Source organism: Megalops cyprinoides, chromosome 6, assembly GCF_013368585.1.
Source record: "Megalops cyprinoides isolate fMegCyp1 chromosome 6, fMegCyp1.pri, whole genome shotgun sequence".
NCBI classification, from domain to species: Eukaryota; Metazoa; Chordata; class Actinopteri; order Elopiformes; family Megalopidae; genus Megalops; species Megalops cyprinoides.
In genome coordinates, this window is record NC_050588.1 from 28,283,605 (window position 1) to 28,301,473 (window position 17,869).

General features: G+C 43.6%; 2 protein-coding genes across 2 annotated transcripts in view; one reads left to right on the plus strand and one right to left on the minus strand.

Annotated features, from left to right (window-relative positions):
- Positions 1-9,220, minus strand: part of LOC118779247 (filamin-B) — a 69,494-nt gene extending 60,274 nt beyond the window's left edge. Inside the window, exon 1 of the mRNA XM_036531240.1 lies at positions 8,833-9,220. Coding sequence (XP_036387133.1) covers positions 8,833-9,124 — 292 coding nt within the window. The 5' untranslated portion in view covers positions 9,125-9,220. The remainder of the gene's footprint in view (positions 1-8,832) is intronic.
- A 3,891-nt stretch (positions 9,221-13,111) lies between these two features.
- Positions 13,112-17,847, plus strand: LOC118779944 (dynein regulatory complex protein 9-like). The gene has a single exon (XM_036532295.1). The coding sequence runs from the start codon at positions 16,115-16,117 to the stop codon at positions 17,078-17,080; it is 966 nt and encodes a 321-aa protein (XP_036388188.1). The 5' UTR covers positions 13,112-16,114; the 3' UTR covers positions 17,081-17,847.
- The last annotated feature ends 22 nt before the right edge of the window (positions 17,848-17,869 follow it).

Here is a 17,869-nt window from a genome sequence, read left to right on the forward strand (position 1 = left end):
TGGCCTTGAAAAGAGAGCTACAACACAATGAGTTACCATGGCTGTAGGAGGGTGGGCGTGGCCTTGTCCAAAGTTGAACATCCCACTGAAAGTGGAGAAAGTTTCACTGTAACAGGACACTAAATGTCTTGGACACACCTTCATTGCGCCAGAGTAACTTCTTTCCACAGGCTTTGTTCACTCTGTGGCTAGAGGCTATAATCTGAAGAGCAAATGCAAACCAATGCATGTCCCCCCCCCCCCCCCCCCCCCCCCCCCCATAAATGTATGTAAATGACATACATTTATAACTCTGATCAACAAAATACTATACCAGCTAGATCTTTCAGGACAGCGTGTATTACAGGTGTTTTTTTTTTTTTTAAAAAAAGCTATCATATTCCCAAATCCTAAATGCCTCCACTCACAAGTACATTGGTTATTGCATGGGAATTGAAATTCATTTTCTACTTTCTGTCTTGCACCATCATCTTTACCTAATCTTTCTTGCTCACACCCACATACTGTGCTGCAACTGCAAGCTGATAAAATCTTTTTTAGTGAGCAGCACTTAGCTGCTCAAATGGCAGGTTTTTTGTGGGCAAGGAACAATTCCACCTCTGCGATCCATCATGTAGAGAATACTGCTGCCACACTGTCACTTTTCTTTTGAGGGGAAAAGACCAAAGTCTTAGGGGGAAGGCAACTATACGCCCTGTTCTCAAACTAGCAGTGAGTAGGTCCCTGATAAGAACCGTCAGAATGCTCCGAGTTCTGCCCTACGTCTGTTTGCGCAATACCTAGCAAGTTGTGTCAAAACCTACCGATTCTTTTTTTTTTCTCAACTGTTACATCATCAAATGGAAATGCAGCAAGACGAGGCGTGGTTAGGGCTAACGCCCATAGTTCCTTGAAACGGACTCAGATGTCAAAACAGTAGCACTGCCGTGTTATAAAATAGGATCTGAAAATAAAATCTGAAAATGTGAGTCTGAGAGGTGGTGGCAGTTCACAACTTCGCTTTTCTAAGAAGGAGATAAATCACTTGCCCTTACCCAGTTCTGTAGAAAAATCTATCATTCCATAATTACCCAAGTAAGCAAAGAAATGTTCCTGTACTACACTTACCTTAAGACCCTGCATTCTGGTATTTGGACAATTTTACTTCACCTTCTAAGTACTTTACGGTTATGTCAAACCGGCAACAATGGACCGTGGAACAACAGCTTCATCATAAAGAGGGAAATGTTTTAAAAAAGAAGAACTGGGCAGTTTTCAATTGTCAGTTTTTGCCACTTAAGAAATAACTTCAAAAGCCATCTGCCTCAGTGCAGTATAAATAACATATTTGGTGGATTTGATCATGCTACATACAGAGTACACATTGAAAGTCTTTGTATTACAACACATACAGTGACTTGAAATGGACCAGGCATAAGAGGCTTCTCATACTGTATAGCCTAGCTGGGAAATGAAGCAAAGTGAAGTCCCGGGGAACCTTGACGTGACTCACTCTTACACTTGCCTCATCTCAAATGCTTCAGTACAAACTGTGAAGAGCGATGAGAGGGAAAGTTAATAATACTTTGACTGTGGATAAGGCAGGCCAGACTGGCGAGTCCAGGGAGAGTGAAGTTAAACATTAATCCAGCCAGTCAGTTCAGCAGGATCAGGCTTGATAATGAGGTTGCAAAGAGCAGCTCGTGAGCCCGCTGTAACGTGGAGAGGGCCGACGGAAACGCACTGCGGTTTCATCAGAAATGGCAAGAGAAGACAGACTGCCCTTTGCGACACTAGAAATGCCCTCGCTGGCTTCGCCGTGTGTGGAAAATCCAGAGGAGAGAGACCGCAGCGGCAGCCGCCACCGAGCCCAACACCTCCCCTCCCTTTTCTCACCACTATTTGGTTTGCGCTGAGGTGTGGCATCTCACAGACAGGTGCCGACTGACACGGACTACAATCCCACGCTGTTCTTCTGCCCGTGGGTGTCAGAACCAGCTCAGGGGACGGGAAGGGGAGGGGAAAAGGACAACAGAGGATCTCCAGGAACACCTCATCGGCCAAGGGGAGGTTTTTCCACAGAGAGGCCTCCGAAATGCAGGAGGGCTGGGAACATGGCCGCGGAGCAGGACAAGGGCACCTGCGGGAGTACAGCTGCACCTCATGCAATACGGCGACACAGGGGAGAGCAGCTGGACGAAGAGAAGTGGCTCAGACGATTAGCACTGCACCGAGACGTTACTGAGTGCGTATTGAGAAAACTCTGAAGAAAGGGATTGCATATTAGCTGCGACGAATCAATGAGCAAAGAAAAAAGTTCATATTTGCGAGGATGCTGGATCGATGCGCACATCAAGCATACCTTGGCGAATGAGACCTGGACAGGGACACAAGCCACCATCACAAGCTGGAGCAGAGGTGTCCACAGCTCCTTACGACCAGCAAATTTACTCAAATGTCTTGATGAAAGTCCATGTAGCACTGACGCTTGGGCAGAACCTGGGCTCTGACCCACTTGCTGAATAAGAGTTCCTGATACTAGGCCTGTCTGAGCCAGGCTCCACTTGGAACCACTAGGACGATGTTCATGTGTAATTCTCCACGACAGCGGACTAAAAATATCACTGCTGCTAGCTTCTCCTCTTTTTTACCAACTGAAATGCAAAGGGTGGTTAACCCAGAATAATATATGAGAGCGGGAGGGTAACCTGGCATTAGCCCTTTTTGTGTCACCTTTGTGGACTGGCAAAGTGTTTCATAAGACGCAAATGCAGTGCAAAGCCAGATATGATCTAGCGGTGCTTCACAATGCCAAAAAGGATATGGAGGGAGAGAGAGAGAGAAATATGAGGAGACAACTATATTTTTTAAATGGCTTAGCTTGGCCAAGACCCCTTCAGCTAACTAACTGGAAGTGCCCCAGCTCACGAACTGCTGCTCTGTCAATGGCCAGCCAAATATTCATAACTAGGCAGTGATCATAATACAAAAGGCTCAGACTTAATAAGAACTAATGGACTACCTAATTCTGGAGATTGGGGCAGGGGCATATTTGAATCTACTATGAGAATTACACACACTGGTTCTTCAGTCAAGCTCAAATTTAACACAATGCATCTTTTATATTTTCTTGAGGGATATCAATTTAGTCTAAGACCCTAAGCTCTCACAGATGGCAAGGCAGCCACTTGAAACACATGAGCAGGAGAGGCGCAGCAATTGGTCCCTGTAGTGCAGGACCCGCCCCCACAGTGCACTTTAACCATTTCGAAAGCATCTGGCACTATCCTCAGTAATATTCCCTGTGCAATTTCAACTATCAGAATTATCACTCAACATATGGGTCTAGTAGGAGCATAGAATGGAATTATTTTGTTAAAAAAATCACTGGTAGAGACAAACACTTCAAAATGAACCGGACAAAGCAAGCACACACCAAGTCAATGGATGGTAAAAGGCTAGTCTATCAATATCTGATATGTCCAACCAGACAGACACAGTAATAAGATCAGTCATTCTTCATGGGACAGTTACAGATACAAGCATTACTGACTCAGCCCATGCCAGACTCAATGAACTGAGAGCCGACAGCTACAAAATCTAGTGAGTAATGGGTGTGGTACACCTCTCACTCTTTACTAACCAGAGAAGTGAGGAAACAATGATACAATCTGCATTACTATTAATAACAGGCTTGTATCTATTAAAGGAAATTCTCAGTGCATCTCCAGCCACAGGAACATTTCTGTTTGTCTTAATCGGTAATGAATTTCACCCAGTGAAGCTCAGTCACTAAGAGCACTGAAGCTCAGACCGCTACAGACAGCGTTTGGATGTCAGCTCATGTGTGACTAAGTCCCCTGCAAATACGCACGGAAAAAATCTCAAGCCACTATTTACAGAGTATGAATGTGCAGCATGTCAGCGCCTGCCTCGTGAAGCATCCCAAACCAAACACCAACACATTAAAACTGAATTTTAAAAATTTTGAAATAAAACGTGCGAACAACCCTTTCGTTTCTACATTTGATCCTTTCAGTCAGTGAACTGGATTCATCTTAATGGCCTGCACTCTCTTCTCTTCTGTTTTTGCGTCTTTCTTCAACTTAATCATGTAAAAAAAGCACACTGTGTGTAAACGGGTAGCCTTAATCCTGCAGCCCCAGGGAGAGACTACGTGCGAGTTACACTTTGCTTTTTCACATCCAGTCTGCAGCAAATCTGGGAGTGAGGCTCGGCAGTGCAGGGGTCAGTGAGGGGGACCATGTGCTCGCTTCCGTGAGGCACTACCCTGTAAAGTTCTCGAACTTTCACCACCCATTCCTGACTAATTACAAAGAGTGTGCATACTGTACAGCCCCAGCAAGTCTCTTGGGTCAGAGAGCATCTCACGCGATGTTGCACGTTTCACGAGCACCCAATGCTGTCATATAGAATGTGCGTAAATCACTGTGGCTGCATCCCACATCCCTCTTTTCTCTCCTCTCTTTCACAGTAAAAAGTAAAATCCCATGATTTATTAAAGGCTTGGTAGTTTCAAGTCAGCGAGGGAGTCTGTGCTTGTGGTTTCAGCTGTGATTAAAGGCAGTAAAACAAGGGTGAATTCCATTGCCATGACCACTTTCTAGAAACTTATATTTTCATTGTTTCTGTTTGTGAAAGGCAAGGGTGGAAGCTTTCAACAGCTTCCAAGGACAAGGTTCCGACAAGCCAGAGAGCTTTGCCCAAGGGGTGGCTTGTCTTTCTCATGGTCCAACCTGTCACAGCTGAGAGAAGAGGCCACATCAGCCTCTTTCAGTACTCTACCGAGCTCCAGACAGCCAGGGTTTGTGGAGTGCTACTGTTAGTGGCTGTGCATTTTTAAAACTTTTATTTAAGGTTCACAACAAAGAAACCAGAAACAGGCCCCTTCAAAGGGGCAACCACTTGATCATGTCACCGCTTTGCCAAGTGTCTCACTGTAGAATGTACAACTGTAGTGAGTTACATACAGCACAGTAATTATAGTCAAATAATCCTGGAGTTGTTTGGTCTGCTTATGAAAAGAAGCCCTCTTCTGAACAGAGTTCGAATATCTTTGGTAATGGACTTCGGCAGTAGAACATAAAGAAAAGAGACTGTGGTCACATACACAGCTCTCTTAAGTGTCAAAGTGAATGAGTATCACCCCACATCAGAGTTATATGGTTTCTCATGTTACCTGTGTTCCCAACTCCATTTTATAGCCTAAGAATAGCAACCAGACTGGCCTTATCCTGTACACCACCCTCTTCAAAATGCAAGGCTGAGCTCATTCATTGCCTTGGTGGTAATGTTCAGCTTCTCCAGCGCACTTAAGTGTAATTTCTAACTTTGGAAAATAAGGCCCTACTGCATCACTCACGGCTCATGGTTAGAGACTGACTCAGCTCCTTCAGTCGAGTGGAAGGCAGGAAAAAAAAAAAAACCCCAACTTCACAAGATCAAGAAAACCACGGCAACTATTTAAAGACATCCAAGGACCACACCATTATCAAATCCATATATTCCTAACAAGATCGATATGCTGAGAAAGCAGCATGGTAACCCCAGTGCTGGGGGAGAAAATGCCTGAACGCACCGCTAAGAGCTGTTTGAGAGAATGCGTGCAACCGGGCAGCTGAGGAGTCCTCTGTGCAAAGAAAGACAAGCCTCCGAACGCAATACACATCCTGAACCAGCTGTACAGCAGTGCATTCCTACAGCGCAAGTCACTCAGGTCAAAACTGTGCTCGGCGCTTTTCTGACTGCGCCTTCCCTCAGATGTGCCTCCCCCTTGTCGCGGTCCCCACAACGGCACCAAAATCAGCTCAATTCGATGCACCAGTTCTGTTTTTGCTCATTCTCACTCACACACACCCTTCAAGCCAGAAGTCGTTTCCTCCTCAGACTGGCCACTCCAGATTGGAATCACTTAAATTAACTTAAGAGTGAAAAATGGCTCAATGCAGTGCAAATGGGGGTGATAGGAAGTATTTATTGTCTTGACCATTTGTGAATTGTACTGACCCTCTTCTAGTATTGCAGCCCAGCTATGTCATTTAGGGCCTGTAATAAAATGCAGCCGGGCTCTGGTCAGGAAGGCACTTGAGGATAATGTGTGCACAGTCCCCTCCTACCGAGCCCATCCATCACTTCCTGTGTGCATCAGTGGAGGAACGTGTGTCAGAGGTGTCAGTGATATGAGTGGACGTGATTGTGTCCAGGTGCACACCCGGATACACACCCACACACACACACAATCATCAGTTATCCTCTTAAAATGGAAACACTCAAGGGGAGGGATATCTCTCCTCCACAGTACACAATGCCTGATGACAAAAATGAGAATTGTTTTTACTGACAGTGGCTTGTTACTTCCAAAGCAAGACCACAGCCATATGCAGGTGGTTTCCCCTTTCAGGACATACTAATGAAGGCTGGCTGAAGTCAGTGTGCTGTAAGCAGGCCTCCAGTTGTGTGCTATTTACTCCTAAACTTTTAAGTCCAGCTGTTATTGGTCTGGCCTCCAGGCTCAAGTTAAAGGAGACTGGCAAAGGCCTCTGAAGGCATTTGAATAAGGGTCCATGACTCCTTCACTCTGCACAATGACATCACTTCCTTTGCCACGTTAAGCACCTGTTTGAGAAGAGGCACAGGACTGTGCACAAATGAAAAGACATAAAACAACCTTTTCAAAATTTTTCCTGAAATTTTCTGAAGGGCATCACTTTACCTCAAAAATTAAAGTCTCTGACTTCAAAACTTCAACAGTTCAAAAACTGGATAGGGAGCCAAGATTATAGGGGCTGTGGGATTACTAAATTCATAAAGACTTGCACCTTCATTGTTTAAGCATGACTTTTTCCTGTGGTACCTACTTTTTTGATTGAGAGACATTCAATATTAAATAAGTTTAGTTTCTCCATTTATCAGCTGTCAGAATTCATCAATACCCAATGTCGGTTGTCATAAGACCCACAGATCATTAATTAAAAGTAAGTTTAATCACCTTATTTGGTCTAATGCGTCAGCTGTACGCAAATTAATGTTATAGGCCGTCTTCTAGCACGTATGACCACCACACACCCCTTGGTTGTTTTTATGTTCCCCGCTGTATCCATGTGTTGTCTGAAACGGATAACTTCCACTTCATTTCCCGCAAAAGAGATGCGTTTCGTTTCCATGGCGATGTTTTCCTGTGTTTTGACCTTGTCGAAAAAAAACTTTCAAAATGGGATGACTAATTGTGGACTAGACTTCACGCAGACAGCGCCCAGCGTTAGTGTGATAACCACCTGGTTGATAAAATAATAATTTTCTTACCCGCAGGTGCGTCATTGCAGGTTAATTTCATCCCGCTGGTATAATCTTGCTCCAGCATTACATTTTAACATTCCAACACGTAGCCTGAAGGACAGACTGTATATCACGCGACATTTGATACAAAAAAAAACCTGCCCCCCGATATGTACGATGTATGAATATCAGGAGATGCATGTCATATACAGAGAATATCGCCAACTACAACTCAGTTGTTAAGAAAACACATGCTTGTGGCAGTTTTCCCAAAAGGAAAATGCATTACTTAAGTCTGGTATAGTTTCATCACTGTATGTCAACACTGCGCTTTGGGCAGTTACACCAACTTGGCGTATGAAAGGTCCAGTAACAATCCCCTTACCACACTGTAATTCTGCACAGAGTAATGACTACCATTGGGATTCTATTTTTAATTTTAACGGCGTTCTGCAACATTTGCTTGCGCTCAAACACGTATGAGTGCCGGATTGCGTTTAAGGCAACGCAAAATGATGTGCGCCCCACAAGGAGTTCACCCAGAACCCACCGGGTAAAGTACTCCTCAGCGTTACTTTTTTAGATCGAGTGTTGGTTGCGTATTTTTGCTGAGTCTCAGCGGTCACCGCGATCTTACAGCATACCAGCTCTTATCAGAATTGGATCTTAAGGTCGTAAGTGTACTGTTACAACGACGAAGAGAATAGGTAATACAAAGCAGCAGTATATTGAGATTATTCGTGACGAAAACGGCATTGCTTCAGTGAGAAGTTCCAAACGTCTTTAGCTAGATGGACCCCTGTAATTATTCTGCCATTACGAACACAAATGATCATGTCCAAAATGTCCCTTAAAGTCGTCCCTTAAAGTTTGAGAGTATAGCGTCGGCTGTCTCTCCGACGTTCCCACATTCAACACTGGTACAAAAACTTACAAAAATGCAGCACGACCAGAATTTTTTTTTAATCTCATCTTTCTGTCTCAACAGAGAGCTACTCTGAAAAACTAAAGGTTCGGTATGCATGTTATTCCTTTGCAAAACTTTGCATTAGTATTAGTACGCTCTTTTAAATCTATCAAGTTGACTAAAACAAACCGACACAAAAAAGTAAACATTTGTCCTCGCTAGGCTATGAAAATTATTTAAACATGCGAGTTAGTTTTATCTGGGAAGTGCAAGAAATGTTAAATGCACGACATAAAAAGGTACAAACGTAACAACCTGCAAATATACATGTGCCTCGACAAGACGTAGAGCCAGTGGGCATCACCTGTTCTGTGGTGTGGCGTACCCAGCACCTACACAGTAATGGCTGTCCGTAAAGGACAGGTGTTTTTCATTCAAACAGCCAAAGAATAAAATGGTTCTCGTTCGATTCAAGCACCATGCACTTGACGCTTTAAAGTTAAGAAATGCAGCGGAAACAACCTCGGACAAGTGAGGCTATTGTTTATTTCCAATTGTATGTTTTAAAAGTTCTGATAGAATTTGTTGTATCAGGTGGAACGGATCGCATGACTTTTTTTTTTTTTTTTGCAATTTAAAGCACGACTTACCTATGGACACCAGCCGGATATTTTCTCGGTCCAAGAACTCGAGCGCTACCGAGACGTTCTCCAACTTCATCTGCCTGAAGGTTGGTCTCTGGTGGTACTTTCTGTACATCTTCTTCTGGCTAAGGACCTCCAGCAAGGCGATAAGCCTCAAGCCGTCGCTCAGGTCACACTGCAGGTCAGCTATCCGCTTATTCACGCACTTCAGGTGCTCGTTGCACCAGCGCGTAAAGGTGTTTTGCTGGATTTTCTTCCATGGCGCGTCGTCCGCCAAATCTTTCTCTGTCACCGGCATTTCGTTACTCCTGGTGCTCTCTTGTGCAGCTTGAAACTCGTTCTGTTGGCTAGCTTCGCTGAGGAGCGTGTGGAACAGCGTCCGTCCTGCAGTCTGGAGTCTTTCCTTGTCAATGAAAAGCTGCGCTTGCGCGTTCGCTATAAAGGAGAGACTTGGATGACGCCACCTTACTGTGCTAATGCCGTTTGTCACGTTACGTTTCCCGTGTTCCATGTCTTTCTTCATTCCTCGTGGAAAGACAGGTATGGCTCAGACTATATTCTCCGGGCTGAGAATTCGCATTTTCATCTGAGACATTGCAACATCACTCGACATTTTTAAATAAAACAACTTTCGCAGCTAGTTACAACACTATCTATAAAGTTAACGGCATGCTGAACTTCAAGAGCATTTAGCAATTTGAGACCTTGTTCCGATTTGTATTTTGGTATTGTTTGTATTCATATATCTGTTCAACATAACATTTTATTGGGTGTGAATGGGTATTGAATGGTTTTCTGGCCCAATAGCTCAAATGTTATTTTGACACTGAATCATTGTTTCTGTATTTCTGCTGTTCATATCTGAATTTTATATCATAAAATTAAGTTGTTTTGATAGCAGTCAGTTGTTTTAGGAGCTGCATGGACAATGGGCCTTTATAAATAATAGGGTAGTACAGTATTAGACCTCTTCAACGTTTTGTCAGTCCCAGAAATGTTAGTGTTTTAATTTTGTTCTTAATATGATCATTGTTTGTTCTGTAATTGTCATGTATCTTATGAGTAATTATAAAATTTGCATCTTTAAGAAGAACCCCCCCCCCCCCCAATGATAAGATAATAATCTAATTTCATAATCTCATTAAAATGAAATGTGATGAGTCCATTGTAAAGGAGGAATATCCTTACGCCTTGGGTATAGTGCCGAGCCACACCTCATACGCCATGACAAACTTCCTGCCCTTACTTCATCCGTCTACCCCTGCTTTTGTTGGCGCAGAGCATTACTTTTTTTCCAGAATAAACAGACTCTATTATTACATATACTCTGTTCTGTGGGCTGCTCCTCGGCAGGTTTCCGCTGCAGTTGAGGCTGGATCTGCGTGATTCACAGGGGTGGGTCAGCATTGCATCACGACTCACACACACAGCAGAGAGGGAGGAGGAGGAAGACACCACGCCTGCTCCTGTGTGCATCATAGGCTTGCAGACACACACTGACACACAGCGCGGACTTTCACAATGAGGGATGCTTGTACTGTACAAGACCTAGAGAAGGACACCCATCTCTTTGTTCATGGCATGTTTAACATTCAAAGTGTATTTAGTGTATTTTAAAATGTGTTGTTGTTGTCACGCCTTAGCTGTACTATAATGCATTTTATGTTTTTGTATTAAAGAAGTTCAGGGATACGACTTGACCAAGCCTGTTCAGTGGGGCGCAACTCTCGGCAACCTTTGCATGATGAACGTAATATTGCATTAGATCACTCAGAGCTCATGGAACACTTAGCATTATTTTACTCCCAGCATTCCTATGACACAATCATTGGCACCCACAGGCCCTATGATAAACTTGATTTGGTCATGGTGACCCCGCCCCACTGAGCTGAGTGTCTCCCCCCAGGCCGCATCTCCTCAGGCGTCCTCTTCGCCTTTTCCCAGGAGCTGAACTGACTCATCACAACAGCACCAGGGTGATAGTCACTGCAAGGCCTGGTTACACCTGCCACAGACATCATGTTGTAAGCACGCATCCCTTACACAACGCCAGATGTTGCGTCAGTTGCGGCACGGGTCCCAGTGCAGGGAGTGGACAGTCACAGCCATTGTGATGGCACACAGTGCAAGGGTCTCCGTTAAGCACTTCCATGCTTGTTGCCACATACATACGCATATATGGAACCTATGAACTGGAATGTAGGCCAGGGGTGTCCAAACCTCTCCTGGAGGGCCACTTGTCCTGCATGTTTTAGATCTCTCCCTGCTCCAACACAGCTGATTCAAATGATCAGCTCGTTATGAATTCCTGAAGCTGCTGAATAACAAACTGATCATTTGAATCAGCTGTGTTGGAGCAGGGAGAGATCTAAAACATGCAGGACAAGTGGCCCTCCAGGAGAGGTTTGGACACCCCTGATGTAGGCCTTCATAGAAAGGGGGTCCTGGTCCCAGCTGTGGAGAGCCCTCCTTCCGCACAGTCGTCCCTCCAGTTCTGAGACTGGTAGCTCGAGATGTGATGCCAGTGTTATTGTTCTATATCCACCCGAGGCTGCCGCTGACCTCAGCCGGGTTCAAATGCCACAGGATTCCTTCGGTCAAGGCAGCGAACATCCTGTCCCACATGCTCCCTCCCTGCAGTCGTTTCCACTGATTCAGTGCCTGCTGAATCTCCCTCATGTCACATCAAAGCAGAAAGGCTGTGGCTGTGACGTTGCATCTGCTCTCCTGCTGAAATGAGCTCTGCTCCCCAAGACTCAGCTCTGAGATGTCTTTGATAGCCGATCAGTCGATCTACATAATACCATCAATAATGACTCGGGCAAAAAAACACACAAATAAATGAAATTTAAAAATAACCCTTGTTATTTTGTCTGGCACTGCCTTTTTTTGTCCAGAGAAGATGAGAATATGCTTTTTGCTCCAAGTTTCCACATGAAAATTATCAGTAAACAACAAAGCTTCCTGAAGGATGAACCCACAGCACTGGAGGAAGCAATGTCATTCTAAAGTTCAAGGCTGAGAACACGGGGGGGAAAAAAAAAAAAACAATGAAAACTTTCTGGCAGTGTGTCTGCAATATACGACTGTGCATAAAATATAAATAGCCTGAGTAAAATAGAAATCACTTTACATTTTGTTGAAGGCTGCCACCTAGTGTTTGATTGTGGAAAATTACCTGGAAAAATTGCTTGACCACAGCATGTCCAATTTCAGTAGTTTTTGCTTTTGATGCATATATTTTTGATGCAAACACATTTGTCCCAATGTGGGCAAATGGCCAAGCTTATGAAACCGTTGAGCAAGTATTTTTGATGAAAATAAAGTTCATTATTTTACCATGTTCCAAAGAGCAAATCCTCTTCAGTCGAACACTTCCATTCTCAGCTTTCATCTGAAGACCACTCTCGCCTCATCATTTCACCATACCACTCAACACCTTTATAGATCCTCATAAAACTCAGCATTTCTTCAAATGTACTGTATGCACACAAAATGCCAACAGATGAGTCAAAATGCAAGGCATGAAGAAATCATTTGACTGAGAGAATACAATATTAGCAATATACCATTGTTAGAACTGGTGGGGACACATCAAGCACAAGGCAATCCAAGGGCAGGGTCTCGTACGAAGCCCTACTACTGAAAAGCACAAGTTTATTACAGACTGGACTCTGTTCTAAGCCTCTCACTGCGAAGTCCTCGGTCAGAGAATAAACTCCATGCCAGCCTGCTCTGTCTCGATCCACACTTTCTCATGTCCAAAATGAATCAGACACTTGCAGGAGAGTAAAGTTGTTTTATTAAAATCATGCACATCACATGTGTTAGTGCAAATACTTTGAATCTGTACTCCAGAAACTATTGTAACTTTCCATCTTTACAAAATATATTTTAAACAATTATTTACTTAAAAAAGTGTCCTTCTGAAGTTAAGCATCTCAGAACAATATTTGCAAACAAAACTATGTACAAATGGTATTTGTCCACCACTAGCTGGGTGTGAGTGTGACGGGCGGCCTGGACTACTTTATTTTGCCAACACAAATTGAAATCCATGGAATAAGACGTGGAGTCTTTTTTTTTTTCATTAACAGTATTTGTGCAGAGACAGTCTCCCACAAATGAATGATTTATCAACAAACACCAGACAGTTCTTATAGATGCACAGATACAATGACGCTCCAAAAAACTTCAATTTGCACTTTCAACTACGGTACTATAGTAACTTTTAAAAATGTTTCTACTTCTATTTTCCATTTAAGGACATTTATCTTTTGAAAAGTTTTTTTTTTAATTTAAACTGGCGAAAATTTACTTACTGAATTGTTAATTTTTAAATGAGACACTTCTCATTTCTCGGCATCAGTTTCACTGTGAATGTAGCACGCATGCATTTTAATAGATTTTATAGAGCTTTAAATGGACTGCTTTTCATCAAGTTCCCCCAAAGTGCTCTGTCAAAACATTAATGGATGAGACTGACTTCTAGTTAGATTCTCAACAGTTGCACGCCGACAGAAAAACAGGAAAATGCAATACATCTCAGGAAATCTGTAAAGATATAGGCAGTAACAGAGCATGCACCAATATTAGCCTCATTACCCCAAAATAAAAAGCAAACCCGCACAGGGTTTTGAAAATTGAGAAAAATAAAAAGCTGGAAATAGAAATGGTCAGAACCCTTATCAGTAGAGCAAACTGCATACAAACGAATTTCATTTCTAAAAGGGGAGGGGTGTGGGGTCAGGGGGGTGGAATTGAATGTCCATCCAGAGTTTTCCACAGAATCCTCCAGCAGAAACACACAGGACTGTGTGATCATTTCCACATTGACATTTGCCTTTTATTTAAACGTGTCTATAATGTGTACATACTGTGTATATTTACACACACACACATACATACATACATATATACACACACATACTGAGGCAGACAAAAACACCTTCAGCTTTGTGATCAATGAGTGCATGTCTGATATCAGATTTCCAGAGCAAGGGAAGGGAAAAAGCCTGCATTCCCTGTCATGTGATGAGTGCTTTCTGAACACAGAACAGAGGCGGGGGGGGGGGGGCGTTGAAATGCAACACCATTCAAGAGAACTGAAATTTAACCTACAAGCTACAATTCTCTGCTTTTTGGGCAAGTCCTTGTCTCGTGATCCTCTCAGCAGTGGTGCACCAGAGTAAAGGCAGGCATCTTAAATCAACAGTAATGAGATGTTTATTGACAAGGTGGACCAAGATGAACTGCTCGTTTTGCTCCAAGACTGAGAGCTTTTATTTACAGTGCTGCAGACAAAGAGGGTAAACCCAAACACCACACAGTTTATTTGTCCGTCTCCACATACCACGCTAGTCACTTCCTTTTATTTATCCCAGTCTCATTATGGGTTCATCCACCCCACGGTTATGTTATTCACTTTCATTTCATTTTACCAGTTCCCCAGCTGGGACCACACCGAACATTTCACTGCTTGAGTGAAGTGGGTCCCTAAAACCATGGTGTAAAATCAACCAGTCCAGAAATAAGCTTTTAAAGCCATCATCTCCAAAACCAATTTTTAAACTATGTTAAACCCAATGTTTAAACTAAAAAAGAAAAAAATGTTACATATAAGGCGACAGACTGGTCATTAATGTGTAAAACCCCAAAGCCTTGGCAAGGAAGTGCTGCAGGAGGAGTGGTTGGTCCTGCACAACTATGGGTCTATATGTGCAGTGGTCTACAGACTGGGACCAGTGTGTGGGCTATATGTGGAACTACTGCTGGACTTTTAAATGACATGGATACTAAGGGACTGGTTTCTTTGCCAACTGGCAAAGATATCTTTCCATTTGAGGAAAAAAAAGTTCAGCTATACCCAAATATATGCTTCATACTCCTACAACAATTACTTAAAAGGTTACCACATGGAGGAACTTCCCATTCTTTAAAAGATTATGCACTGTAGTGTTCTTTACATTACGAATAAAGTTCATATTTTACAATACAATATGTACCATATACTGTAGTTTTCCTGATTTAGACTATTTGGAGCAATGTTTTATGTACAGAATTACTACAGAAGGAAGAACTGGTTTTGCTGCCACTGGTTGCTTGGCGATTACAATTTGGGATTGCTGAGTAGCAAGTTCCACATGTACTATGTTCTGTGATGTCACGCTCTATGACATTCGGGCCATTACTTTTGTAGTGTGACAAAAGAAAGGAAGCTTCCTCGCCAATTATTTTCGGGTTGCAGTGCTTACTGAACAACGGTCAACAGCCGGTATATTTCCACCGCATTTCAACAGTGTCACGTGTCATTACGATCGCAGATTAATCTGTTAAGTACCAAGTAAAAACTAATTTCTCTGAGAATTGCTCCATTGTATTTTTTTGCTATACCATCAAGCATACGAGGGGCGCTGCAGGAAAGGTGAAAACAAGGTAGGCGTATAAATGGCGTTTGTTAATAAAATAAGCGTATGTTAATAAAAAACGCTGAAGAAATGAAAAACATGTAAGCGTTGTCGTGTGCTTTTTGTTGTACCAAATCCATTCTGATGCTGATCTCTCGCTTAACAGTATATCGCGCCGGCAAAACCACCAGGAGCAGTACAATTTAGAAGCGGTAACATTTTACAAAACGGGGCGAAATTCAACGACATGACTGATTTGAAGAGGATTTTGTCTTTTTTAACACAACCGACGACCTGTAGTACTACCAGTCACCTGCGATTAGTGCTAATGTAACTATTTGTAACATTGTTTACGCGATTGCTCTTCTAGATGTTATTCTGACAGCATGTTTTTTGCAATACCGCTAGTCGAACATTTGTAAAAGCACTAAAACTGGACAGGGAGGAAGGAAGCCAGAGCAATAAAGGCGAAAATATAATCTTAGAACTTTTCAGACACATTAGCTTAGAATTTGGAATGTTAAGGGACATTTCATGTATGTAAGTTTAACCGAGCAACTTTTCGTTTTGAACACAAGTACAGCAGCACTCTATTCGGTGCAGCGATGAATTACTGACGTCACGCAAATAAACAAATGGTACTCCGGGTGGCAGCCGGCATTTAAAAATAAAAATCTACTGTCTTTTAAGGAAGGGCCGGTGAAACTAAAAGACAGAAGAGGGCAAAAAAGGGAAGGCGCCAGAGCATTGAAGGAGAAGCTATTCCAGGACTGAAGGATATATAACACTTACAGCAGTGGGACAGCCTTTCACAGAATCATCAGAAAACCCAGCCATCACCAAGTTTGACGACTGAGACATCAGGGCAGAATTCTTCTAAGATGGCAAAGAAATGTGACAAAGCTGCTGAAGACACACTAGAACAAGCGAGAAGTCAGAGCAGCGATGGGGATGTGGAGCTCAGACTGATCATCGTGATGCAGGACTGTGCGGACCAGCTAGCTGTGCTGGGACACATTATGTCCAGCACGTACAAGGGGCGTCCCGACGCGGAGCAGGTGGAACCGGACGAGGAAGAGGAGATGTTCCAGTTCGAGAAAGACCCGCTGGAGATAGCGGACACGGGGGAGAACCCGTTCAACCGCATGTCTCCGAGGGAGCTGCGCCGCGCCCTGGAGAACAAGCCCGTGTCGCCCGACAACCTGGACGAGGTGCAGCACGACAGGCACTTCCTGGCTCAGGTGATCACCGATGTGCTGGAGGAGCTGCAGACGGCAGGGACCTTCGACAGCCTGCTGCTGGCCGTTGAGAAGGAGAAGACCAAGAAGGCCCACCAGCTGGACATCATCAAAGACGAGGAAGAGGGGCGACGGAGACAAAAGGCCCTGCAGCGGCAGCTGGCAAACATTCGCAAGGAGAAAGCCAGGGAGCTGCACCGTCGGGAGGACATCATAGCCCATCTGAAGGACCAGCTGCAGGAGATGAAGGTCAAGGCCGGCCTGGAGAGGGACTACATGGCCAGCACCTCCCAGCTGCAGGTGGACCAGGGGCAGGAGCACAACGCCCACAAGGAGAAGGAGATGGAGGAGGAGGTCAGGCGACTGGAGGAGAAGATTGAGGAGGAGAAGGCCGTTCACGAGGAGCTGGTGAACTTCCTCAAGCAGCAGGCGGCGCTGCTGGAGGAGAAGCTGGAGGTGTGGATGGACTGTTATGAGCGGGACATCGAGGAAAAGCAGAAGGAAATCGATATGCTAAAGGAAAAAAGGGCAGCGAACATGGAAGAGATGCAGGAGCTACAAAAAAAGGTGGAACAGGACACCTTATTCGAGGAGCTGGAGGGGTTATAGAATGTGACACGGGCGATGCTCTTACTCGAGCCTGGAGACTACTGACTGTTGACAGTTAAAAACAGATGGAGAGGTGTAATCGAGTGGATTTGAACTGGCAAACTAAATGTCTCAATTAATCGCAACATATGAAACAATGCAATTCACAGATCTCAGAGGAAGATAACCAAATGTAGCAACAACAAGTCTGGAATGGAAACAGACTGCAGTGTGGTGCTCTACGGGCAACCTGTTTGAGTCACACATTGATGTACCAGAGAGCTACGTGAGCAATAAAATTTTGTCCATAAACTACATGTCTAATTGAGGAACATGTTTAATGTGCATCAGAAAAATAAGTGAGCCGATTCAGACTAGGTAACAGTGGCAAAAATCATCTGAAGGGTACACCACCCCTTTTTGATCTTTTTTTACTGTTTTACATTGGATAACTAAATTTAGTTCCTTTGAAACACCTATGTAGGAGTATGAATGGCACTTTGACAAAGACTGGATCACACAATTACACACATCTAGAAGCTATGGTAGGCACTTAACCCCTTGTGCCCTGTGTATAATTAGACATTTGGCTTTGAACCCCATATCTGGAATACCACATTTACACTAATATGGCAAACCATATAAGACAATTTACCTTAAAACTTACCAAAAAAAAAAAAAAAAACAAGTTTGGTACCCATCGAAAAAAGCCTAGCTTAGGCCACTTTAATAGTAAGATTCCCAACAAACTGATTAAGAAAAATAAAAACAAAAGAAATAAACCGCAGATAAAGTATTTCATCTATAGTA

Bases quoted from the DNA above. Each gene is read 5' to 3' on its own strand.
- LOC118779944 (XM_036532295.1), top strand. From the start codon at position 16,115: ATGGCAAAGAAATGTGACAAAGCTGCTGAAGACACACTAGAACAAGCG.